Source organism: Cheilinus undulatus, linkage group 9 (genome assembly GCF_018320785.1).
Source record: "Cheilinus undulatus linkage group 9, ASM1832078v1, whole genome shotgun sequence".
NCBI classification, from domain to species: domain Eukaryota; kingdom Metazoa; phylum Chordata; class Actinopteri; order Labriformes; family Labridae; genus Cheilinus; species Cheilinus undulatus.
The window spans coordinates 18,573,337-18,600,715 of record NC_054873.1 but is presented as its reverse complement, the minus strand read 5'-3'; the positions used below and the strand labels follow the sequence as shown (position 1 = coordinate 18,600,715).

General features: G+C 38.9%; 1 protein-coding gene across 1 annotated transcript; it reads right to left on the bottom strand.

The window, feature by feature from the left end:
* Positions 1-343: 343 nt before the first annotated feature.
* Positions 344-26,854, bottom strand: LOC121514538 (FYVE, RhoGEF and PH domain-containing protein 6-like). Its single transcript, XM_041794686.1, has 21 exons — positions 26,667-26,854; positions 23,031-24,858; positions 18,726-18,867; positions 18,481-18,548; positions 15,158-15,188; positions 9,608-9,759; positions 7,302-7,458; positions 7,097-7,184; positions 6,494-6,544; positions 6,336-6,394; positions 6,168-6,239; positions 5,029-5,097; positions 4,685-4,768; positions 4,486-4,565; positions 4,230-4,332; positions 4,005-4,151; positions 3,745-3,850; positions 1,624-1,718; positions 1,414-1,542; positions 1,165-1,304; positions 344-1,082 (listed from the first exon to the last, which is right to left on the bottom strand). Exons 1-21 carry the CDS (start codon positions 26,674-26,676, stop codon positions 1,046-1,048), a joined length of 3,648 nt encoding a protein of 1,215 aa, XP_041650620.1. The 5' UTR covers positions 26,677-26,854; the 3' UTR covers positions 344-1,045.
* Between the last annotated feature and the right edge of the window lie 525 nt (positions 26,855-27,379).

Genomic DNA, 27,379 nt, shown 5'->3' with positions numbered 1-27,379 from the left:
GTCACTTATTTTACATTACATACTTTTATCTTTAGTCTAAAAGCCAACTTTTATCAGCCATGATTATTTAGAAAATCAATTGAAGGTTAACCTAAACATCTAAGGTGAATACTATGCTGTCTGTGAGTACAGCCAAACCAGCTCTGTCATACTCAGACCACTGCACAGTTTCTATCTGGAGCACTGTTATGTGACGTTGCATAGTGTTTTGTATAATTTACAGTTATTCTCTGTGCAAGTGGGGGGCAACACAAAATCCCTGTGGATGCAATTTACTATCTTACCCCCTCTATAATTCACATATTGTCTTTTCTCATTTTTTAAGATAAAAAAAGCACAAACATTAAAACAACCATTTATTTCAGTGACAAGTTTAACAGTAAAAGGGACATTAGTGGAATTTGACTACATGGCATGTACAGTACTCTGTATTTACAGATGGTAACAACTATCTACAGAAATGTGTTTTTTAAGTGCAATAAAAAATACTAAAGTTTGATCTTAACACTCAGAATTCCCCCAAAACCCCATTTAAACTCTATTTTAGTCTCAGAGTCAAAGAAGTTTCACAAATGAAAACAGTGATTACTCCCCCCAAAAACAAGAGTTCAGTTCTTTTTGACCTCTTTAAAAAATTAGCTACGTCATGATCAAACTTTATATATCATTTTATATCAGAAATCTATTGAAAAAGGGCCTTTATTTACTCATCAGTGCAACAGAAATGTAAGTGAATTGCTAGAAAATTAAAATAAATGTGGCAAAGTCAAACCCTAGAGTAGCTACAGATTTTCTTGAGGAATAGCAAAAATGCATATTTAGAAAGTTTCATGTTACAATAAGAAACAGAAATTCAGACCATAGCTTGAATGCTCTTTAAACAAAGAGGTTACAAATGTCTGGGTGATAAAAGCAACAAAATAACACATTTGAATTTTATTCCAGTGCAACTCATGTGGTGCCTCCTGATGCTCTGTGCAGATTCCAGAGAGCACTGAGGTTAAAGAAAATCTAAAAAGGGTAACAAATTAAAAGTAGACTGATGTTAGAGCACTGTGGCTTCTTTAAATTTGTCAATCCATCTGTTGAAGAAAGATAAGAAGATTGTTAATGACATGACAAAAATGACAAGAAATTCATGTTTCATTGCATGAAACCCCATACCTCTGTGCAGTTTGGACGTCATCAGCTTTAAAAATGTGGTACAGCGTGTTTTTGTGGTAGAGCTTAAACTGTAACTTTTGTGATGAATCAACTTTCAACATAAATCCCAACAGAGGCTGGCTCTCCAAGGCTGCAACATCCTGCACAATGACAGAGTAAAAGACTTGCCTAAGAGAACATCAAACACCTTCCATTTTCATCATTCTAATTTAACACCAGGCTTTCACTTGCACAAACAGGAAGTCTTACCTCACTTGCAGCGTATGTGTACAGGACCTTGTCTTTGATGACGAACCACAGCCTCTTCCCCTGCTTTTTATTGCTCTTGGACCTCCACAGATACCCACTCATGGAGGAGTTGTCTGTGTTTGCGGACACCTGAAATGAGTAAACTTTCTGATTAGAAGTGACGTCACTATCAGCAACGGTGCATCTTAATCAGAATAAAGCATCACTCACCTCTTTAAGGGCTGCAGGAATCTTTTTCTGTTTCCTGGAGAAAGCAAAGGTTGCTTTGCCTCCAGGAGAAACCGCTGCTGAGAGAGCTTGTTCACCTGGTTCAAATAAATGTGATTTCAGTATTTTAATAGACTGAATACAGATCCCCAGTTATTACACTTACCATAATCAAGTACAGACAGAAAAATAGCTTCAACTAAACTTTTCCTACAGGCAGGAGGGAAGTTGGATTTGTGTCTGTACAGAAAACCAAGTTTCTGCAGAAGTTTACAGGTAAGGTTCTCTATGGTGCCTAAATGTGAATGATTCATCCAGCCAAATACCAAGATATTTACATACTTGAAGCCTTTCAGTACTTTTACCACTGAGTGTGGATGGTTGAAGGCTGTTAAATCTACATCTCTATCTCTAGAGAAGACCATACATTTCGTTTTACTTGGATTAAGAATGATCTTAAGAGAAAGGAATGCTGACAAAAAAACAATATGCAGACACTGCCAGACTGTGGTGACACACTTGATGGGAAAAACATAAGGAGCCCTAGCAAATCATCATTCTAAAAAGATTCAAGAAGATATGAGGAGCAAACTCCACCCAGACAAAAGACTGGGGAAGCGTTTGCTATCCCACTTCCCCACAACAGCGAGGGCTCAACAGTAGGGCTGGGCTATTAATCAAAAATTAGATTAAGTCGCACTATGGGCTGGTGCAATTTTCAAATTACAGAAGTCGCAATATTTCTTTAACCTGAAATTTGAGTTAAAAAACGGGTTGAAACTTTTTTTGCAGCAGAGATGTTGAGCATTAGCCTACATATCAATCATTCAAGACCCATTTTTTAGAAAAGTCTACAAAATATCCCACTTCATTTTTGTACATTTTTCTGATTAAATATGAGGATGACATAAAAATTCATTCCTTTCAATATAATAATTCATATCCAATTTGCAATATGAGTCAAAATAAGAACAATTAGATATTTTTTCAAAACTGTTTGCCCTAGTTTTATCTAATATTATGTTGGTTATAATATATAATGATTCATTGTTTGTGTTTGTTAGAAAATACATAAGATGAGAAAATTAAGGAATAATCACATATAAAATTGCAATCGCAATATTGGGGAAAAAAATTGCAACTCAATTTTTTCCCCAAATCGTTCAGCCCAACTCAACAGATCACAAGGTGTATAGTTATATATATCGCAAATGAGATACAGCTATCTTCAGCGTAAAACAAAGGTTTTAGAAGGTTAGTAAACACACTGGAGCCAAAGTTTAAGTATATATTTTAAGCATAATGCACACCTATGGAAATTTTTTGCACATATTGTAATATTCAAAGTACAACTGTTGTTTAATAAATGCTGGCGTCCCTTTTTTCAAGTCTTCATTTGTTATTTTCTTTTGTTTTTTTGATAACACAAGAAATACCATGGACTTGTTACCAAGGTATTATTGTACTGTGAGATTTCAATATAGTTACATCCTTGGAAACAACCCACAGTAAGGTGGGATCTGGTTTCTTTTTACTGTTTCCTTTTCATAAAAACTACACAGACATTGTAAAGCAAAATTCTGGAGAGACATTGGACCATACTTCAAGCTTCAAATGTGTTTGATTACTCAAAACAGTAACATGAAAATAACTGGAATTTAAAGAGGGAGCTTCTCAGGTAAAATTATGTTGGGAGCATAAAAACATGAATTTCACATCAGGCTTAAATTAATGTGTTCAAGATGGGCATTTATATAGAAAAATATGCGCAACAGTTGTGTTTTAAATTTGATTTAGAAAAAGAGCTAAATGCTAATATTAACCATGTTTCCCCTGGATTTCCTCTAGAGGGATTAATAAAGAACATCTTCTGACAGTAGCTGATGGGTTATCAAATATAATTTAAACTTAAAATATGGCCGAATGCCTCGACTCTCCTGATGCCTTTCCTTTCACTATCCATCATCTTTTAGTTCAGTTGTAAAGCAGTGGAACCAACAGTTTGTCAGATTCTCTGTTTTTATGACAGTGTAGAACAAAGCAGTATGAAATTACTACAACACCCTGAACGTGAGCACAGGAGCATGTTTGCTGTGAGAATATGATCTATTACGTGAGACTTACTTTTCTGCTGCTGGAGAACAATGAAGCACTGGTCACAAACTCGCGCCAACTGATTCTTCAGGTACTCAAGACAGTGTTTGTTGGAGGAACAGGACTGGCACACCACCTGGTGAAAAAAAAAACAATTAAAATGCCAATTTCTTTATTTTATAACAGCAGTTTTGTCCCTGTAATAGTTTCTTTACTCTGCCTCCATGTCCTGTTTTATGAGTGATTTAAGTTTAAAGGGAAAAACATTTTATTCAAACTGGTCGCCGTACCTTTCCACATGCTCTGCAGTGATGCCGCCTCCATGTCAGGGTGAACTCACAGGTGCAGATCATACACATGGTAGTACGTGGATCAGGGATCCATATAGGAGCTTTGGATCCCAGAGGAGCGCCATCACCACAATCCTTCAGATCTACCTGGAGGTAAAAAAAAATAATAATTTAACCCCTGAGCTCCAAAACCCATGTGAATAAAAACGTGTGAAGTTATTTCACCTCTTCTGGAGGCTTGCCAGATATAAAACTGATCTTCTTCCTGGTGTAGTCACTGATGGCTGTTGATATGGCCTCAAGCCATTCGTCTCGCTCTGTGGCTGAACTGTAAGGAAGAAACAGAGTTACTATACACCTACACAGTGATCACAGACCTGTAAGCTGCAAGGAAACACACTGTACGACTGTTGTAAAATCCCCTGTAACACAACAAATGTTCTCAAATTACCAGGAGGTATCTTTTGTTTCTGATCATTACCTTGCTGAGAGGATAAAAGAGCGCTCCACGCTCTCTATGGTTAGCTCGTTCTGATAGGCCTCCTGGTTCGGTTTGCTAACCTGTAATTATTTTCATTGTGAGGAGTGATGGCAGGGAAGAACATTTTGTGTGATAACATATAGATGAAGTATATATTTAAAAGATGAGAAGGTATGATAAATGTGTAAAAGGCTCTCACCTTCATCCCAGCCAGGGACAACATGTTGTTGAATTTGTACTGGCCAGACTGAACTGGAGTGGTGTAGAGCAACGTGTCATTAAACTGGAGGAGGAATGACAAAGAAAACTCATTCTATCTCTTAACTGATTGCTAAAAAACAGAGCAAACAGTAAGGTTAAAAGTATGTAAAGACATCAGTCATCTACGCCGTAAGAGCCTCAATCAGAAGATGTAGCCAGGATGAATATTTCTGGGGAAGTCCCTCTAATTATAATCACATTTTTACAGGACTACAGGACTTGGACTACAAATTATGGCAAAAGAGTGAGAGTGAAACAAGAGAAGAGACTATTTTACGGTACCAGGAAGAACATTCTAGGCTGCATGACCTTCCTGGACAGCTTCTTCAGGATGCCCTCTTTCAGGAAGATCTGGCATAGAGAGATGCAATAAAATATATTTAGTCATCCATGTTGTCAGTCAGACTGCATCACCGGGAGTCGGCACACCAAGGCTGCCACCTTCGCCTGCCACCCAGCGTGCACTGCCACCCCATGCAGCTTTTTTGCGTTGAACCCGACTGGGCTCCATGGAGAGAAGCCCAGCCACGAGACGCCACCTCAGGTCTGGCTCCAGGGGGGTTCTACTTGTTTCTTTCAGAGCTTGGTGGAAATTCTATATTACTAAATAAAAAATATGTTGAAAAAATGCATTTTTAAAAAGTCTTAAAGTAAAAAAACACCTATCTATGTCAGTTTCTGTAAATGTTTATGCTTATGTGAGTTCATCTTAACTAAAATGGTCACATTAAATACTAAATCAAACTGAAAATTCCTCAAAATAACAAAAAGCCTGTATAGCTTTATTGGAGCATCTCATTTATTGACACATTACTGAAAGGATCAAGGAAACTGTTGAGGCTAAGATATGTATCATGAACTACCACCTTTAAAATCAAGAAGTGCATCTTATCAGCCAATACAGACTACAATTAATTTAAGTAAAAATAAATTAGAAATGTTAAAATCTACAAATGTTACATAAAGACATGGCTAAAGTGATCAGCTGATCAAGTTGATATGATATCAAAGAAAAATTCATGTAATATTTTAAAATATTATACGTCATTACAAAAATGTATCAAAATTTGTGTAAAAAGGGCTTTAATAATCCAGTTAAATTTTATTTATATAATTAAGTATTATGTGGGTGCATTTATATGGAAGCAAATACATCTATGCTTTTTATTGTACTCAATTTTTCTACATAACAGGTAAATTCCAATTGTTTTGTATTAAGGGAGAAACATTGATTTGCTAGTGTTTACAGATAAAAATGGGCTATGGAAAATGGAATTAAATATAAAAATATATAGATTAAGGCTGAACAATTTGAGAAAACAATCAAATTGCATAAACGTACATAGATGCATGTCTTCTTGTGTAGATTTACTCGATAGTTTTCAAACAAAAATATTAAGCAAACTTTTAAAAGGCCTTACCCGCCCTGGCTGGACGATTTCATGCTGCCCGTTCAGACTGCACTGCACCTGGAACAGCTTCTGGAAGTTATCCTGATACAAGACATCGACATCAGTAACACACAAGGATAATTTTATTGAAATGATAATAGAGTCTGAATGATGGTCTGGGTTTTTAGTGGCTCTCACCCCTTGCTTCATGATATCATTGGCATGATTGGCAACCTCTTTCACAATCACAAGAGCAGCTGAGGGGATTTAAAAATGAGAAAAGTGCATCAGTCACATGACTGAGGTTCTTTATTCTTCTGAGTGAGTTTACAGCGTCCAGATGTCAAAGGTTTTACCTTCTGTGTCCTTATAATCTGCTGAGTCTTCGGACAGATTTTTCAGATAATCTGGAGCACAAAAACATGAGAGTCAGGGTCAGGGTTGCACACAAACAACTGATGACTACTACATAGGCTGGGCTACAAGGCCTCAGTGTGATGAAGTGAATTCCTGGAACATAATCTGAAATTAAGATCCTGGATAACAAGGTCTGCAGGTGTTTACATAATACAATTACACAAGAGTGCCGTGAAGAACATTCTTCACATTTTGGTAATGAGGGATCGACTCTGATGCATTAGACTCATGAAACACTAAGCTCCTTCATGTTAAAGCTGTGGTTACGTCAGCAAATCTGATGTGGGCTGCACTTCAAAAAATCTTATTATATGAGCACTGGCGAGGCAAGACAGAATTCAACATGATATCATGATTTTGTTACTTTGACACCAGAGGGCAGCATGGCGCCTCAAATAAAGCATCACAGTTTGAGCAAAAAGGCGAAGTTATAAAACCCAAAACAAGGGATTTCTAAGCAAAGACAACAGGATTATGATGCACTGATAGTGAAATAGATGATAATATAATGTTGGATAAAAACCTCTCTTTGGCAGCAGTACCTGTGAGCAGCAGCTGATACTGAGGAATCCTCTGAACTGGCTTCAGGAGGTAATGCTTCAGAGCCAAGTTAGCACAGCGTGGACTAGCCTAGTGAAAAAAACAAAACATTACAACTGACCCAATTGTGAAAATAAACACGTGCACTATCAACCTCACTGACCCTCCCCTGCAGACAAAGGAAACAGGTTAAGCGAGCCTCTTTACCTCAAATTCCCGGAGCACTGCGCCAAAAGCTTGGTTCTTCTTACTCTGCTCTTCCAGTAAGGCCACATTCTTGTCAAACTCGCGGATGTATGTGGAGTACATCTTCAGATAGGGCCCTTTCTTCAGGAAAATGTCTGCTAGCTGGGCATTGTCATCCCTGTAGACAAAACAAAATAGAACAAGCCTTATGAATATATGTGAGCAAATCATGAATGTGGTACCGGATAAAGTTCAAGATTGGAATTTTGGACAGTGTCAGAATAAAGGTTGTTATGTTTGTTTCCCCTTTTCTCTACCTTTCTATCATTTTAACAGCATAAAGTCAAGAAAATAAGGTGATAGAGGAAAAACTCTTAAATCAACTCGTTAGAACAGAGAATACCATATGTCTCCCCTCAGGATTAACATGGCTCTCCAATCACAGTTTGCTGTACAGCTTAGGTACACAGCATAAATGATTAAGATAGACTGGTATGATGTCTACAGGAATGTGGTTTTCATCAGGTACATACTACAGGGCAAAAATATGCAGACAAGTATGCTGACAACCGGAAATGACACCCATATGTGATTGTTTGATTTAATACTCAAACTGTGCATACTAATGCACTGCCTTAAAAGACTCCTCTCTTCAAGGACACCTTCCTAAAGGACTGTCTCTCTAACTCAGCATTCATGAAGACTGACACAGATGCTATGTGATAGGTTGGCTCTCAGGTTTTGGTGCAATCTCACTGAAATTTGTAACAAAGAAGGGGGAAGAGTTTGAGGTCAGATTTCTGTGCAAGTTTGGCCACTTAAAACTGGGGAAACAAATGCAAACCTGGTTATGTTAAGCTTACATCTGAGATAGCTGCCACAGAGCTGGAGGAAAACTGGTGTGTTTTTTTTACAGGCTGTTACATTTAAAAATGATCTTGCATGTAGCAGAAGGGCATTGCACAATGATTAACAACAGCTCCAGGTACAACGTAGGGGAAAAATATAATTACAGTGCCTATAAAAAGTATTCACCCCCTTGGATGTTTTACCCTTTAATTGATTTTATTAATCATCCATGATCAATAAAATGTTGATTATTTTCACCAAAAGATGTTACAAAAAAAAACTCTTCATCAAAATGAAAACTGATTTCTACAAAGTAATGTCAACCAAAAAATATGTAAGGGACAGTAAGTGATTGCATAAATAATCACTCTGTTTAAAGTGACTGACCTAATTCAACAGAAGTCCAGCCAATTGGTGCTAGCAGGCTCACAATAAAGGAAAGGAGGATCACCTGTGTGCAGTGAATGTTTCTCAAGTGATTGTAGAAAGACACCTGTCTGGAAGGTCCAGTCACTGGTTAATCAGTATTTCTGGCTACCATTACACCATGAAGACAAAAGAAAACCCCAAGCAATTCAGAGAAAAGGTTAATGAAAAGTATACGACAAGGCACAGATACAAAAAAATCCAAGGCACTGAACATCACCCAGAATTCAGTAAAAACCATCACCAAGAAATGTAAGGAATATGGCACATGTGTAAATCTGCCTAGATCAGGCTGTCCTCACAAACTGAGTGACCACGTAAGAAGAAAACACTGCATGTAACCACAAACACACCATCCCTGCTGTGGAGCATGGTGGTGGCAGCATCATGCTGTGGGGATGCTTCTCTGCAGTCAGCCCTGGAAGGCTTGTAAAGGTAGAGGATAAAATAAATATGGTAAAATATAGAAAAATGCTGGAGGACAATCTTATTCAGTCAGCAAAACTATGGCTTGGAGTAAGATTTATTATCAAGCAAGACAATGATCTGAAGCGTAAAGCTACACAGAAATTGTTTAAAGACAAGGTGAATGTTCTGGAGCGGCCAAGTCAAAGTCCAGACCTCAATCCAACAGAGATTTGTGGCTGGACTTGAAAAGGGTTGTTCACATCCAACCCTCATGCAACCTGACAGAGCTTTGGCAGTTTTTCAGGAATGGAGTAAAACTGCAGTCTCCAGAAGTGAAAGCCTGACTGAGACCTATCCACACAGACTCAGTGCTGTGATTGCAGCCGAAGGTGCATCTACCAAATACTGACTTGAAGAGGGTGGATATTGATGCTGTCACTCCTTTTACATTTAATATTTAATTGGTTGACATTACTTTTCATTTTGACACTGAAGAGTTTTTTCCTGTCCATTTTTTCCCAAAAAAGCCAAATTATATTGACCATGATTGATTAATACAGTTAATAAAAGGGTTAATGAGCCAAAGTGAATCCTACACGTATTTAATAATATTGTGTTGAGTAGCCCCAATGAAAAACCTCTACCATTTGGAGACTCTCTCTTGAAGCTCTCTCAGCAGGTCCTTGTTGAGTTCATAGAGCTGTGGGAGGTAGTAGAGGATCTGATTGAGAAGACGTTCATCAATCACAGCCTTCCCGTTCTGAAGAGATGCCTGAGATACCACATCACGAAAGTCCTGTGGGTTAGACAAAAAAGGTGAAGAGAGATGAGCAAGCACAGGAGCTCAGGATGCCCTAATACTTGTAAAATGTGGTTTCATCTTTATAGTTTTCAGTTGGACTTGTTCTCTTGCAGTGCAGGGCAGACTGATATAATCACAATTATGACCAAGAGTAGCATCACAAGAACTTTAAGAAAAACACAAGATTTTAATAGTGTCCACTCGGCAGGATATCTGACTTGGTCCCAAAAACTAAGAATGAGGAAGGCACTGAGAGGCTTAACAAAAGATGATAAGGAGAAGAAAACTGCTGACGCACACATCTGACTCACATTAGCCTTTTCTTACATTTCCAGAAAACTGTGAATCAGGGCTAAAGCAGCAGAGCTGAGAGCTACAGGAACCGTTTCTGCTTCATTTTCCTGACAATGAGGATTTTAGGGGGTTGGTGGTGGTGGTGGTTTATGGGGCCACATGGCAAATAAAATGGCTTTCTGACTCAGCACCTTGTCGAGATCTCCTGTGGTTAACAAGTAATCTCTTTCTAACACAACAGCACACGGTAAACAGAAAAAAGGGATTCAAAGGTCCTGTACACATTGATTTGGTTGACTTTGTCTGTAAAGATGGTTACCTCTATGCTAACTATAAAAGCAACAAGTCTATCAGGAGAGAGACCAACAGTTTCTCTGTGGAGCTGGTTTAGTACATGTGACCACTGCTGCAAAGTTGGCATTTTTTTCACAGCAAAGATTCTGATTTTACATGAGAAAACACGTCTTACATTAGCGAAAAGAAAAGAGGTACTGCTTCACACACAAGGAATGTCAAAATCCTAGCAATCCCATAAGGTCCTCAGAGGAGCTTTAAGGTAGCATAAACCATGGAGAACAACATGATGAAGCAGTGACATGTATTGTGATCACATCAGTCCAGTGCATGCAGTCTATGGTCTATGGTTGAGCACAAGTCATCACTTAAATGTCAATAATCCCTCCTACAGTGAGTTTTTCTGAATAATTTATGCCACGTTCTAATAACACTGTATTCTTCATGTGCAAATTTTACCAGAATGTTTGAAATAAAAAATAAAATAAATAAAATAATAATGACAAAAAGTTTCATCAAGCATCAAGTCAAAGATGGTTTATCTTTCTGTGTCCTAGACAGCTGACATTTGGAGAAAGTGGATTTTTACCTGACAGACACAGTAAAAGGAGCATGATGTCAGCCATGTTTATCTATGTCTGAACTGATAAACCAGATGAAGACACAAGAGCGGGCTTGTTGTTTTATAATCTATCATATAGTTTAAGCTTAGAGAGAAAAAACAAACAGAAATGACCACATCTTTTAGTCCTGCGTCCTCATTCGGTTTTTCTGATAATTTCAAAAACTCTGTTACACCATCTGCATTCACCTCCCTCTGTCTTCAAGATATCCTTGGTGAATTGAGGAAAAAAAGGCTTAGCTGAGATTGTGCAAAAGGCCATTACAAAGTCATTGGCTTTAGAAAAACTGCCCAAATACTGGCCTCCTCATTAACATTGTTTAACCTCCTCCACGTGATCCCAAAACACAGAGTTAAAACAGAGGGCAAAGAAGAGAACTGATCTAACCAGTGAATCTGACCTTAGTGTTTCCCACACATTGACAATATTTGGATGGACCACCCGGGTATATTTAGAGCCACCCAAGTATATATTTAATGACCATGTTTTTTTAGTCACTAACTGAGTGTGACAGACATCCACTCGTACAGTGGTTCCCAACTTTTTTTCCTATAGGTCCCCTTTCTCACTAACTCCCCCAACCACACTTGAAAAATGAACACATCAATCTTAAATGTTTTCACGGACAAAATCATAACACAATAGGCCAACATACACTCGTTCTTGATAAAACATTCATGCACAAACTATTTAGTGTTATGACACTCAAGACAAAAAAAAAATAGATAAAAATGTTCTGTTCATTTTCAAGAAAAACCTCAAAGCTCTCGTGTTTACAGATTTTTTTCTACTTTAAAAGTCATTAATGTACATAAACCAAAAGTTGGATCTTTTTTTATTCTATACTGCTGAAAAGTTGGATATCCAACCACTGATTTTAGTTTGTTTTCTTGTAAATTTTTGACTTTACACTGTTGTAATCTTACATTTTTAAAAACTTCATATTTCTGACTTTCTAATGTCAAAATTTTCCACTTTACCAACTCAAAAATTTATTTGTTTTTCTTGTAAATTTCTGACTTTTTAAACTCTGGCATTCAACCTTTTTTGGCTCAAGAATGAACAGATTCTCTTTCTTTTTTATATCTTTTAGGTTGGCCCTAATACGCCTTTGTCTGTTATGCTTCTAATCATGATCTTTAAATATATGCCTACATCTAGTTTTGCCAATACCAGAGCAGACAGACTCCATGTCCCCCTTGATGCCCAGACTCCAGGCTGGGAACCACTGCACTAGTAGATCCATTACAAAAATGCGTAGTGAGGTGCGATGTCCAACTTTAAACTTAACCTTCATATGCCATTGTCTCAACATCTTCTGCAGGTTCTTATATCATCCTGTACTTCTGTACTCTTGGAAGATGTGTGTTATCTTATTAGTATTAAGACACGCAGCTCACCTGCAATGATTACAGAATAATGAATGAAAAACTGCTGATGTTATTTGAGCATTTTTATACAACATACTGCTGATGAATACTGTCAAAAGAACAGAACTACAAATTAAACCTACAGAAAGAATCAGGGCAAGATGACAATCTCTACTACCTAAGTACCACGTCGTTCTATGGGGAACACTCGGCCTATCAGGATTACACACACACACACACACACCCACCCACACACACACACTACTTGCAATAACACACCTGAACAAAGCAAAATTTGTCTCAATGCACCAAACACGCCATGATCCTTCTTTTGTAACTTCAGTGTTTTCACTCTCTGGCCATTACTTACTGTCATGGTTTAATTTTGAATGTTTGCACAAAAACGTAAAGAAACCACAAAGAATACTGTAAAAAGTCACTAACATTATTCTGAACTTGGTAAGGCTCTTCCTCTTCATTCAAATCCTTTTCCAAAAGTCTACAGAGACTCGAGCATTTTGTGTCAGCGCTCCACAGTGAGGAGTCTGCTGATGACTCAGTGCCTCTATAATCTTTTGTTTATGACCTTTTCTCTACAAACATCTGCTTATACTATCCTAATCATCATTTTTTTGTGTTAAATAAAGAAACAGGAAATTACAGAGGCTAAAAAAAGAGCTTTAACTTTGATATAAAGGGCTTCTACCAGCACTGTAAACAAAGGTTCACATAGGCGCATGCAGACTGTTATGTAAAGATAATCTGGGGAGGTTTTGCCCTCTATTAGCACTAGCAGTGCTGTTGTGAGCTAGTGCTTGTTTTGTTTGTCTCAAGTCTTTGTAAGAAGTAAATTGCCATATGTAGATAATCCCACCCATGGCTACACGAGTCTTTTCAGTTAACATGCTTGTTAGATCTCAAAGAAAATACTGATTTAATGAGTCACATTTCAAAGTAAGATTTGGAAAGCCATGGGCAGAGTTACAAGTAGAAATTTAATATCATATTGCTGGGTATGTTTTTCTGAAAGTGCCTTTGCCACCTTGGAATGAGCATTTTACATCCACTATAGACTATATAAAGAACAAAATCCTAAAAGTAAAGTCAAAATATTCACAGCTCCCCCTTCTGACTTGTTTTAGAGTGGTTGCCAGCTTTGTTGACGGTTCTTGCCAGCAGCATTCCCAACTAGATTAGCAGAGCAGAGGCGAGACAGTATGAAGAAATGTAAAGAACACAAACACAAGAGTGACTGAGAGTTTCAAAGCTACGATGCAAGAATCTATTTTTCTGTGTGTTGGTTTGGCTTGGTTGGTGAGTGGGTGCTTATGTATTAAATTCCCTGTCTCAGCGCATGTTTGGTGCATGTCTTCCTCCACCTGGAAGACATGCACCTGCTCCACAATCTCTGATTAAAGTAAGGTCTCTTTAAAGCACTTCTCCATACTCATATTAAACAAGATAACACAGAAATTTGTGACTGTCTCTGTGCAGCCAAACAGTGTACTGCTTTATTAAAACACCAAAATAAAGTGTGCGCTCTTAAACTTTGTAAACAGATCAAAAGAAAGAGCTCCCATAAATCACCCCTTTCCTATGTAAATTTGCCTTATTGTATAAGCAGCGAATGACGAGGTGTGTAAAAGACTAGTGTTAATAGAGTAAAAATTAGCCTACTGTCTGTGAGAGCTAATGGAAGTACACTGCAGTTTTTATGATGCATAAACTTTCCAGAGATCAGGAAACAATTCCACCTCTGTATGACTTAAAAATAAATGAAGATAAATGATGTGTAAATAAGGTCAGTGGGATCTTTGATGTGTTGTTAGTATGATTAATAGTGTTTGGAATCCTGGGATGTGCTTAACATCAATCCAAGTGCTCAGCTGGCCATTTTCAGAACGTCCTGGCTCCAGAATACTTTGCCAGTGCAATGTACCAAAGACTGTCATGAAGGTATGTGGCTTTATTTTTTTATAGCAGAAGGAGATGGTGTGCTGTGCACATGAATATACTGTCAACAATAACTACACAAGGAGAGTTTGTGGTCAGTAGAGTCTACTGTTTTCTGAAGTAGCCTGAAAGTAGCCGTTTTTGAAAATCTGCAGCCACAGTCCTGTTTTGTGCTGCTTACTTTTGATGCACTACCATTATTCTCTCCCATCACCTGCGTATTCTATCCCCAAAGCTTCCCCATCAAGTAAAGATGTTAAATCAACTCGTCTTCTTTTGTTGTTGTTTTGATTGGCTGGGTTCTTTTGCTTCTGAAGCTCATAATAAGCCACCAGTGTTGATTTCTGTCTGTTTTAAAAGCAGCAAAAACTCATAAAATAAGCTTTCATATCCCACAGAGGATCCAAAAGCAGATGGTTTGAATTAAAAGATAATAGTGATGAGAATACTGATACTGAAGCACAGAGCTTGATATCATTTTAGTGGCTTTGAACCATATCAGTGCAATCTTTAAAGGGAAATTATGAAGAGAGTACATGACTTAAATCTCAGTTAAGCTCTACATAACTTCAGTGCTGCCTTCAGTGTAATCCTGACAGTCTGAGGGGAAAACCGTGAGGAATGCAAGTGTTGCGGGCAAGACTGAGGGGAGTTCAGTCTACACACAGTGTTATCCTGAAACGGGGTGTGCCGCGGTGGCTTGTAGCATAATGAAACACATATGGAGAATGTGGACTCAGACAGAAGACAAGCACCAGATAAAAAAACACAATGAATAACAACAGCTTCTGCTCTTTTTGCAGCAAACACAGACCTTGTTTTTGTGTGAAGCATATGTGGTTCTGAGAGGATACTTACCACATGAAGAAGCTTGAGAACGTCAACAAACCTGGAAAACAGAGCAAAAGTAGAGCTAAAGATGCTGTAATGGCTGAAAAAGTTACATTTAGTCTCTTAAGTCAAGCTTAAAAAAAGCAAAATTTTCTCACCAACCAATGTGAGACTTTAAGATTTTTGCCTCAAACCATTACACTGTGATTTTATTTTGTCAGTGGTTTACTAAGGTTATATAGATTTTAAACTTTAAAAAGCAAAAAGCTGCCTTTTTATGCAAGTTTCAAGATGAGAATGAATTTAATCTTGGGAAGTATTACCTGTCAAACTGAAAAGGTTAAAGGAAGAATATTGTGAGTAATGGGAGTATTTCTATGAAACTTTTGCTTGAATGAGGAGCAAACTGCTGTTTTTATTGTTATCTATATTTCTGTGGGCCCCGAAAAATGCCCCAACTTTTAGTTAACATTTAGGACGTAGAAAATACGAAGAAATAAAACCAAATAATGTCCCTCTTTTAGAGTATGACAAAGTGGAGGAGTGTCCAAACCACACAACTTATCGTGTGCCTCAAGGCTCAGTGCTTGGTCCCTTCCATTTTTCAATATACATGACTTTGCTTGGTGCAATCATCCACTCACATGGCTTTTCTTATCACTTCTATGTAGACGATACACAACTTTTCCTGTCCTTTCCACCAGATGTCCCAACTACCCGAGCTCAGATCTCATCCTGCCTTGCTGATATTTCTAAATGGATGAGAGAACGTCACCTTCAGCTCAACCTGTAAAAGACTGAGCTTATTGTCATTCCAGCAAGTCCCACCATTCAACCACAGATCAATATCCAGCTTGGATCAAAGAAACACATGCCCACTAAGCGTGCCCAAAATCTGGATGCCATGATTGATCACCATGTGGCTTCGATTGCTCAGTCTTGCTGATTTACCCTCTATAACATCAAGAGGATCAGCCCTACCTGACAGAGCATGCAACAAAGCAGCTCCTGGTACAGGCTCTTGTAATACTGCACACTGACTACTGCAACTCATTACTGGCAGGCCTCCCTGCAGGCACATTTGGACCTCTGCAGATGATCCAGAACAAAGCAGCACATCTGGTCTTCAACCAACCCAAGACAGCACATGTCACTCTAGTAGTTATCTCTCTATACTGGCTTCCAGTCGCAGCTCGCATCAAATTCAAAACACTAATCGGCAACAAATACTGCTCCTGTTTACCTGGAATTCCTCATCCAGGTCTGCACTCCTTCTCGCCCACAAAGCTTAGCCAGATCAGCCCAGCACTTGGTACTTTGATCATTATTTGTTGGTGAAGACAATTCAATTGATGGTGATAATGTGCGGCCTCAGATAAATGACTGGTTGCTTCACTGCTGAGCACCTGCTTCAAGTCTGATTGGACTTGAAGCACTTACTAATGTTAATTTCTCCTGTCCCGATCTGTGCTTGTGTTGTACTTAACTCTCAGATGTACGTAGCTTTGTACAAAAGTGTCTGCTAAAGGACACTCTAATATTATTACATATTTTAGCAGGTATGCTGCGCTGATTCTAAACAATTAAAATATTCAAAAGAGAATCCTGTTTTTGTCAGGGAGGACCTGTCAAAATAAGGGCCACTGAACAAAGACTTGGGTGAGATACTTGAGCCTGGTTTCCGTCAGGGGGTCCAGTTTGATTAAGTACGGTTTGGTACACTAAACCCCAAAACACTTTGCATTTCCACAGACACCCGTGCCCTTACTTGGTGGGCAGGCTGTAAAAGCTATGCATGTGACGTCACATGCAGTGTGAGTCAGCTGGTCCAGCCGCAGCGTTATAGAAAGGACGAGTGACAGAAATCAGTATGGAATGACCATTAAACAGCTTTATTTCAACTGAAAGTGCCTTTTTAAAAATAACTACATATCAGTTATGTTAACAGCTGTCAGCAGAGATCATCAGCTGATGGAATATGTGTACAGAGACATTTAGAGTCGTATCGGTACGTTAATATGTGAATATATTTAGTCTAAAACTGTTTATATGATAAAATATGAAAGTTTAGAGCTGTACTGTGAGAATTCGCCACATTAAAAATAAAGTAAAAGTTCAGCTTGTGGTAAAATCAAACTAGATTAAGTCAGAAATCCTGGGTGTGCTGATCTCATTTCAAAATAGGCTGCAGCCCAAAGTTTTACGAGCATGTTCAACAACCACAGAGCGATGTTTTCACAAGTCACCTAAAGTAAGAAGTAGATGAATAACTAGTTACAGTACAGACAATGAACTGATCTAAGGCTTCATATACACAGAACTTCAGCATTAGTTTAGTTTCACATCCATCGTGGATAGACCAGGCTGTGTGCCTCCAGGCTCTGCTTTGTGTTCTTAAAATCAGGTCGAGATAAACATCAGGAACCTTGATTTGTGGCCAAATATCAATTACACAGACTAGGAAACAGTTTGGATCTCTGTCGAGTCCAAATATCCCAGATTAATGCAGACATTAGTCTGTTTTTCTCCTGTTTTTGCCGCTCCTCATCGAGACTTCCGTGTTTTGCAGCCTGAAGCTGAGCAGCTGTGTCACGCACTGACGTGACGTCAGTACAACTCCCTATTGTTGTGTGTGTAGCCCCACATTTTTGGGACAGATAGGTAAGATTGGTACCCCTACAAAAGGGTGCCGAAAAGTGGGATGGTACAGAGCGTTTTTTGGGACCCTTTCCAACTTTTGCTCTATGGAAACGCAAACATAAAAAATGTGTGCCGTTCCGCACCAAACTGAGCCGGACTGCTTGGAGGAAACGACTTACTGGTTACCCGGAGGCTAGAGAACTGAACTAGTGTTTCGCAACAGTACAAGGTATATATAATCACAGTTGGCAATTTAAAATCAGAGGGAGGTACAGGAGTCGTCTAGAGGAAATTTTGAGCATCTAGTACTTTTTTTCCTGCATTTATCAAACAACTTGTGTTGGAAATTTATTTAGAAAAAACCTACTCATTAATAACAAAAGAGAATGCAAATAATTTTACAATTCGTAAATTCTTCATTCATAAATGCAAAAAAAAAAAAAAAAATTCTATCAAATTCATTAGCTATGAAACAAAAAATGACTAAAGACACATTTGGTCAATGTTGCTTCTAAATTTAGGACCTTTTGTAAATAAAAGTAAGACTTTTTTAAGGCTTTTTTTGGCCCTAAATTTTAAAAAGTCCAATCCAAGACTTTTTATGAATCAGCAGGAACTCTGAAACATCAAAGTTTCTGTATATCTTATTTAAATTTACTGAATCTGTGTCTTAAAAAAAAAAAAAAAAAAAGATTAATTAGGACCCTTACACACTCTCAGAGGTCATAATTTCTGTGGCAATGTGTTGAATCTTGCTCTTCTTCTTCCCGCTCTGTGTCTAACAAAGGAACACAAAAAATAAAGTTAGATTTGAAACGCTCTATAATAAATCACTGTGAAGGTCACAACAGAACACAGCAGATACCTGCTGTGCATCATAATAAATCCACAGAGAGCTAACAAGGTGTCAAAAGAACAAAAAGTTATTTTAGCAAACCGTATTTTTTATCCTCACCATGCTCTCCTCGACCTGCTCTGGCTCTCCTTTACTAGAGACGGAGCAGCTGTCTCCCTCGTCCTCTTCTTCGGAGGTGTTGGCCAAGATGTCTTCATCAGACGGGCCCTCATCCAGGGGTGCCACCTCCTCATCAACAGAACTTCGGACAAAAGGAGAGGATGTTAACGGTCAGGGGAGGTAGAGGCAGAGGTCAGAATAACACAAAAGTCAGGTGTTTCGGGAACTAAAGGTCCATGCTACACGACTGGTACTAAAAGTAAGGGAAAAGAGGGCAGATGAGGTGACTTTTGAGATTAAAACACCAGTGTCAGCACATAATTTGAGGGAGTTTCTTTTTGAGAGAAAAAGTGTCAGACCAAGAGTGCTCAAACATTTCCTCACTGATCGAGTCATACAGAAAGAGCACAGAGGAAAAGAATCCTATGACACAACCGGAAAAAACATTAAATGATAATGATCAACACTGTCAAACTCTAGCTTTCACTTCAGCAGCCTGCCATGAATCCAGAGAGCAGTTTTAACCAGCTACAAACCCCTGATGGTGGCACACTACGGTAATTTAGCCACACAGCTCTGGAAAGACTGAATATGATCATCTTAAAGTGACTGCATCAAAGAGAAACTTAGTACATAGCTAAAATACCACAATACCCAGAGGGAGTGCTGGATGTGAAACAACAGAACCTCCCTGAATAAAACCGCAGAGAAAGAAATGGGCCAACACTCAGAGACAAACCCGATAATCCAGAGTCTGTGGGTCTAACACATTAGTGCCTTTAGGTGACTGGCCTCTGTTTGTGAGCTGCTCTGCGTGTTTTCAACATGTGATTGAACAGTTTGAACCAAAGAAGGGTGACACACTAAGCTCTGGGAGTATGTATTATACAAACTATAATCCCATTTCTTTAAATGACTTCTGCTCCCTGGACATTCAAAACATAACAACAAAAGGTCTTAGAATTACTCACAAGACTAAAGAAAAGGGGTTTTTGCTTCTACTACACTGCAAATAGATTTTTCTCTGTGTTCAACATTAATATTGGCCCCACTTCCTGAGACGAACTTTGCGAACTAGTAAGCGATATCTGCCAAAACTACAGGTTTTTGTGATGTCAGATTTTGATCATTTGAAAGTTAATATAGGAAAGTATAACAGCATTTTGTTATGCAGATTTTCAAAAGGTTTATTCGGGGGTTTTATGCCTTTTTAAACACTGAACAGAGAGTGAGGAATGACGTGGAAAAGGAGCCACAGGACAGACTTGAGGGGAATGGCCACTGAACATGAGGCATGCCAACTTCACCGCTAGGCCGCTGGTGCCTCAAACTGATAGATTTTTGAGAAAAATTAAAATTTTACAGGGAGTAAAATTTCAATTTATCAACTTGGTGGACAATAAATGAATAAATTCTTGAAACTGAATGAAATAAGACTCCACCTTTTAAGTCATTTTTGCATGGGCTTTATACCTTGTGACTATGCCAAATGATGCAGTAAAAATAATTTCAGGGCACCTGTTTAGCTCAGAGACCAGAGGCAACAGTCCTCATAGTTGTCCCAGGTCTCAATGCAACCCTTAGAATGTAATCCCCAACTCTTTTCCCCTAACATTTCTAGCCTCGCGGTCTGGTTTAGTTCAGTTGGTAAAGCAGGCATTCTGCATACAGAGGATACAGCCCATGTGCAGTCATTAATTCAATTTCTCCCCACTCTTTCTCCTTTCAGATAAGGGTAAAAAGCTCCCCCACTCTCAAAATAAAAGGCACTAATTTCACCAAAACATATCTAAAAGTTTTCAGAACATCATTATCCTCTTTGTAAATTAATGCTAGTGAAGTCTGTGAAGCTGTCCTTGTAACTGCTCTTAAACGCAGGCTCTGTACTGAGAGGACTGAAAACTATGAAGTAAGGCTGTCAAACAATTAAAAACTTTAATCATTATTAAGCTTAAAATTACTGTTGAATTGCGATAAAACTCCTTTGTGTTGCATTTTGATTCTTCCATATTTTGAATTCAAAACAGTTTTTATTTTACTTGGCCTTCTGTACTCTTAAACTTGGGGTAACTGACAACCTAAGGACCTGCTTTTATTTTGAAGATAATAAGGAAATTCAGCAAGATATAAGAGTATAACATGACTTAACCCAAATGAACTTGTTATGGCTTGAAAAGAAAAGAGGGGAATGGTAAAAAGTGAAGTATTTGACAACACAAGGTGCAGATTACTTTTGACTTGTCCAATGACATCAAGTCCTGACTGGACAAGATGCGGGTGTCAGTGACAAAATCGTTCTGATAACATTGATTTGTATCGTTGTATCCTGGCAGTACACAAGTGATGCAGCGCAACATGGCACAACATTTTCCCCCTGTTGTCTCTGTTGCTCACATTGAGATGGGCAAGGAACAAGGAAAGAGGGGAATAAAAAGGCATCAGGAGTGTCTGAAAGAAATATTTCTTTGATTTTCTATATTTACCTCACTCAACAGAGCTTGTAAGCTTGCTTTATAAAGTGGAGATAGCTGTGCATGCCCCTGTCAGAACAGAAATTAGGTAATTTGCCACTACGTCTTTTACAAAGGATTTTATCTTTTAATCAAACTTTAATCATAAAAAAGTCTGGCACTTACATTCATGAAATAAACAAACTGCAAACATTACAGACTTAACAAAATTTCATAAATAAAACAGAAAAAAAGGTCAGACTTGAATAATGTATATCAGTTTTAGAAGTAGGCCTAGTTCCAGGAGCACTGGCTTGCTTTAGCTTGCACTAGTTACATAGTTAAAACCACCAGATAAGTCAATGTAGCTTTGTTAGCTTTAGCGAAAGCCAACAAAGCTTAAGCGAGCCAGTTACTTCTAAAATAGGTTTAGCTTTAGAAAACATAAAAAGCTAACATAGCTAGCATAGCTTTGTTAGCTCTTGGTTAACTATTTAGCTTAAGTGGCTTATGTAGCTAGCATAGCCTTGATAGCTTTAGTCTCAGCTATGTCAACTGCATTATAGCGTTTTAATGGAGGAGAAGCTTTTTTTCCTATAAGGAGACTGTTTGCTTGGCTTTATTTAACGTTTTGCAGTCAGGCTTTGCGGGCCAAATTTTTAACTTTCATCGTCAGGTTTCCTAACCCTTACCTTAAACATTACCCTAACCCTAACTGGAAGTTTAATCTAATTTTATTCTTAAAGTTTTAGCATGTTTTTCCTTCCTGACAGAGGCAGCATCTCACAGATGTGGTCTGCAAGAGAGGGTGTCTGAGAATTGCAGTGTGCCATCAAACACACATCCATGCAATGCACCATAGTCCTGTTTGTCTAAATTCAAAATTAAAGAGGCAATTGTCATAATGTAACAAGGGAAAACTGAATCTCTGTGGCTGCAGGGAGTCATTGCAGTGGTTTAATCAAAGCATGCTTAAAGGGACAATCAAGAATGTGATAAATATAATTTGGAATAATTAATGCACAAATTATGGTCATTAATTTTATTGCGATTGACGCAATAAAGCTGACAGCCCTACTATGAAGATTTATGTTTTAACAAACTACAAAGACTATAGGCTGCATTATAGGCTTTGTGAGAAAACAAATCATTTCAAATTTAGGTTTTTGTCAAACATATACACTATTATAGGTTATGCTTGTGATGCAACTGACTTTAAAGGGCTGCTGTGTTAATCATTTCTAAATCAGAGTAGAAGGAGCATGGTGTCTAAAAAACAGTGCTGGCAAAAATATAAGCAAAATATCTCCTAAGAAATGAGTATATTTATGTTCTTAAAAAGTGCTTGATTTAAAAGGGTAGAAATAATAGAGAAAATGTGTTTTTATACATTCTGGATGATCTTCTGTTTAAAAATATAAGCTCTTGGGAGTTCTGGTGCCCTCCTGGCCTCAAACGACAAAAACTGCCTTAAGTCTCACTATCACACTCAGTCTAGAGGTTGTCTACTGCTTTTGTGGCCTCATATTTTTACTTAACAATTCAAGTCATGAGGCATATATTCAAAATTGTCATCAGTTAACCGAATCATAAGGCCAAACTAAAAAACTATTAACACCAGATTTATTTTACAAGTGCACGAGCCAATACACTCGTCAAACTCCCCAAACAGGAATCTGTAACAAAAGACACAATGTGACGTGTGTCTCCGTCATCTCAGACTCGCTCTCTGTGATCAACCAGCTCTTTGTAAACAAGAGCTGTCTTTGGCCTGATGTACAACACATTCTTAGTTAAGTGAAGTAATAAGTGAAAGAGGATAGGGAAGCAAAAATTAAAAGCTATGATAATCTACCTCTCATACTCTGCTGGTGTCATGCACTGTTGCTCTGTGTTCTTCTGAAATGACATGTATGGCTCCTGCTCCTCATAAATACCCTCGTCGTTGTACATACAGCTCTGCAAGGCAGCTGTAGTCTGCAAGACAGGGGTCTGAGGAAATGTCGCCGATGTTCCCACATTCATGTAGTCTGATATCTCCTCATAGTGCGGCATATTCTCATAGTAGACCTCGTCTCCATCCACGCTCTGCTCCACACCAATCAGTGGGCAGGAGAATTTACGCTGAGCTTTGAGATGCTCATGGCCCCCGTCCTGTTCCCTGTCCACGCTTTGTTCATTTTCATTCACAGTGCAGTCAGGACTCTGGCCTCCTTTCACAATCAGTTTCTTAACTGAGAGCTTCAAATCCAGCAGTTTCCTGAAAGAGTTCCTTTTCTGTCCGTCTGAGCAGACGAGGTCTGCAGCAGTGAACGACTTTGCTCTTGGTTTGCCCAGGCTGGACCGCGGAGGTTTAAGTATTCTGGTAATTTTCTCGTCTGGAGGTGGAGGAAGCGCTCTCTTTACTCTCTCTTTTATAGCACAATCTTGTACAGGTGAGATCTGTTTCTTATCATCAATTATTTTCTCCTCTTCTTTCTCTTCAGAGGATTCCTTCTTCTGCATCCATGCCATTGGGCTGCTGTGCCGTTTGGGCTTCTTCGGAGCTGCTTTGACAGTCACATCCTCAGCTGAAATACTGATAGAAGGAAGATGGCTGAGCAAACTCTGAGTGGAGTCTGTGTCAGCTGCCTCCTGGTCTTGCATTCCTTTCCTCTCCTCCTCTACCTCTTGATCCTCCTTGTCGACAGATACCTCCATCTCCTGGACACTGCTGTCCCAACCCAGGTCTTCCTCCTCCACATCCTCTGGGTGCGTCCTAGGAGCAGAGGTTGGTGCTCTCTCAGGTGTGGACAGGAAAGGTTTCTTCCTGGGCGGAGGAGCTGGGGCGGTACAGGCTCGTCTTGCAGACAGAAAAACTGTCTGCTTGTTATCATCAGGTTCACTGACCAGCTGTGATGACACCTTCATATCCCTCCTTTCCTGGCTCTGTCTCTCTTCCCTCTCTTCTTCTTCCACCTTTTCCTGGCGGGTGAGCACAGCCATCCTGGGTTTCCGTGGTACAGGGACAGGGACGGGCTTCCTAGAGGGTGCTGGGAGTTCTTTGGAGCCAAGAGCATCTTCCTCTGATCCTCTCCCAGCTCCGCTCTGAGGTGATACGTTACCATTTGCCTCATCACTCCAGGTTCTATGAGGAAAAGTTGGCCTGAGGGTCACCTTATTTATGCCTGTGTTGAGATTTTTATCCAAAGTTTCTTTTAGTGGTCTGTGGTTGTCAGTTTTTTCTCCTCTGTTATCCATAGGCACTCCAGGTGTAGATAAAAGCTTTCGGTTTTCTTCAGTTTTACCCTTTTGCAGCGTTTTCAAGTCTTTCTCCATTTTGCTCACTGATGTATTCCTGATGCACAAGCAGTTCTCATTACTACACAGACAAATGGGAATAATATAATCCCAATCTGGCTTCTTGTTCTCTTGCTGTATTCCATTTTGTGAGTTAAGAAGACCCTCAGTCCTTGGTGGGCTTACAGATGTTTGATGAGGGCTCTTTGTAGCAAGTGGTCTGGACTCCACAGCAGGGGTGAGTTTGGAGAGGCATGGTTTTGGGGCCAGGACTGGCTTAACCCTCCTCTGGGTGCTAGGAGACGAAAGCAAGAGACCCTCTCTTCTGGGGGTTGCAGGAGACAGGCCGGGCCTCTGCGGCAGGGTCAGCCTTGGTTTTGGGGCCACAGGTGGCTTCAGCATGGCTGAGTAGAGAAAGTAAAAGATTTGCATTTAAAAGTGTCCCTTTTTAAACAGAGGCTAAAAAATAATGCTTTAATCTGCTGCAATGAAAAAGCATGTCTTGAATATCCAGATGGCCCATTTGATGCTTTTTGACCAGTCTGGCAGATGTTGATTTAATAAAAATCTACTCTTTAACTCACTAACTGAGCCGAATGTAGCTTAGTGTAAAACCACTGTAAAGCTCTAAAGCCCCTCTTCGAGGGGGGTTCAAATATCAAAAGGCATTTGTTTTGCTACTCAACACAACAGAAACATAATCCGGCTAATGGTCCAAGTCAACAGGCGGGGGGAGAGGAGGAGCAGATGGGGGGGGGGGGGGGCAAAAGTGGGAGAGAAATGGAGGGGGGGGACAGAAAAGGGTCACGCAAACTGGTACATCTGGTTGAACAAGTGTCCTGAAATCTTCAGTGGTAGACAAACAGGAAAACAATGAACTGATGACACAATGGATGTTTTTCCTGCTCATCACTTTACAAAAGTAAAGACAGACTTATTGATGAAGTTTGAAAGGGAGATTCACACTGACTGGATGAGGAATAAGTGAGATATGCCAGGTCTCAAACCAGGTAAAAGGACAAGATACTATATTCCATCTGCAAACTCATTAAATTTTTGATTTACCTTCACATGTACAGCAAATATACACATTAGACCAAGCTTACTTGTCTGATTTAACTTAATTTAAAAAACTTAATTGAAGCCAAATTCACCTGGAAAGTCCACATACAAAAACAACGATTCAAGACATTACAAGCAAAATAAGTCATGTCTTATTCCAACAAACCTGACAAAAATGTGGGTAGCCAAACATTGTTTTGTGCAGCCTTTTTACTCATAAAAATAAAACATATGGACATGTTTTGTCTAGAGTGTTCAAGTTAATGTTGCTTACAAAAGGTTTTGTAAGATATTTGGACTGGAAATTAAACTAATACACATGGTAGAAGAACACAGACTTCATAAAAAATGTAAATGTACGCCTGCATGTAAATGGAAGACGTGTACAACTATAATATTGTAGATTTTTGGATGGGATATCTCCTGTACCTTTGCCTATTAGACACTAAACCTCACTAATTATCTATGTCAGGGGTTATCAAACCTTTCAGCCTGAGCCCCCAAAATAAAAGTACCAGAGACTGGGCCCCCTACTGACCTGAAGGTGGTTGAAGCATAGTTGAACACATCTATGCTCACTCAACAATAGCTGTCTGCAGACTTACATTTAAAGGACTTTTTAACTTTAATATGATTTTAGCATTAATGTGACCAAATGGCCACACATTTCTTGAACATGTAACTAATTTTTCCGCATATATTTTTTATAGGAATTGATAAGATATACAATCTTAAATCATTTTAAATTACTGTCTGTTTTTGGAAGGTACCTGGCGACCCCCTTTTAATGTCTAGCGACCCTCAATGAGGTCCCGACCCTGACGTTGAGAACCACTTCTCTATGTTAATGTGTTATGAGAATTGGGAGATATTTTTGATTAGAAATGAGCTAAATATACATTGTAAAATATGAGGGCTTTTGCAGTGTACATAGCACATTTAGATAAGCGATGCATAAGCTTACACTACATCTGGTGCTTCACCCGGTTGACATTTTTCCTCCGCTTCATTATAAAGGTATCAAACAAGCTTCTTTAATCGTAGAATGAACTGTTTTATGCTTGGTTTGGCTGGTAAAAAAAAAAAGGAAAGTCCCCGACATTGTAAATCCGTGAACAGAAACATTAAAGAGTAACAAGTTGTCACTTACCTGAGTTCATCGTCGCGTCTTCACGTCGCTTATTTACGTCAGATTTTTGTAATTCAGCGCAGCAGGAAATAGTCCACACATTGCGTTCACATACATAGCAAGAAATCGTTGAAAAATTAGTTAAAAACCCGGCATTTACTCCGCATTGCTTGGAGCGACACACAACACACAGCTCATTGTGACCTCAGTGGCTGCCTGCCAGCGGTATGAGCCATCCAGCTTCCTCTGAGTAAATAAACTGTCCACTAGGGGTGCTCAAGAGACGCAAACTTTCACTATACAGTAATACACGAAGGCAGTGGTAGTACATATTACCAAAACACTTTAGAACCAGGTCTTAGGTGAAACGTTAACTGTCAACCTTAACTTTGACAGAGAAAAACGCAACTGTGTAAATGTATAACTATCTGCATCACTTTTAACCAACATTACCACTAAACTGTGTTCCTGCTATGATCACTCATTACACTGAAAAGTACCTCCTCCAAACACGTATTTTTCCATTTACATCATTATTGCTATTATTAATTCTAGGTATGACTAAGAAGCCAGAAATATGAGTGGAAGCCAGCTGATGCTATGTAAGCAATTTTCAATGAATAGTTGAGGAAGTTACACTCAAAAACGTCATTTTGGTGTCACCCAGTCACAGGGCTGATTAATCAGTCTTTCTTAAAGGAAGCAAGCTAGACTGACAAGACAGAAGGTCATTA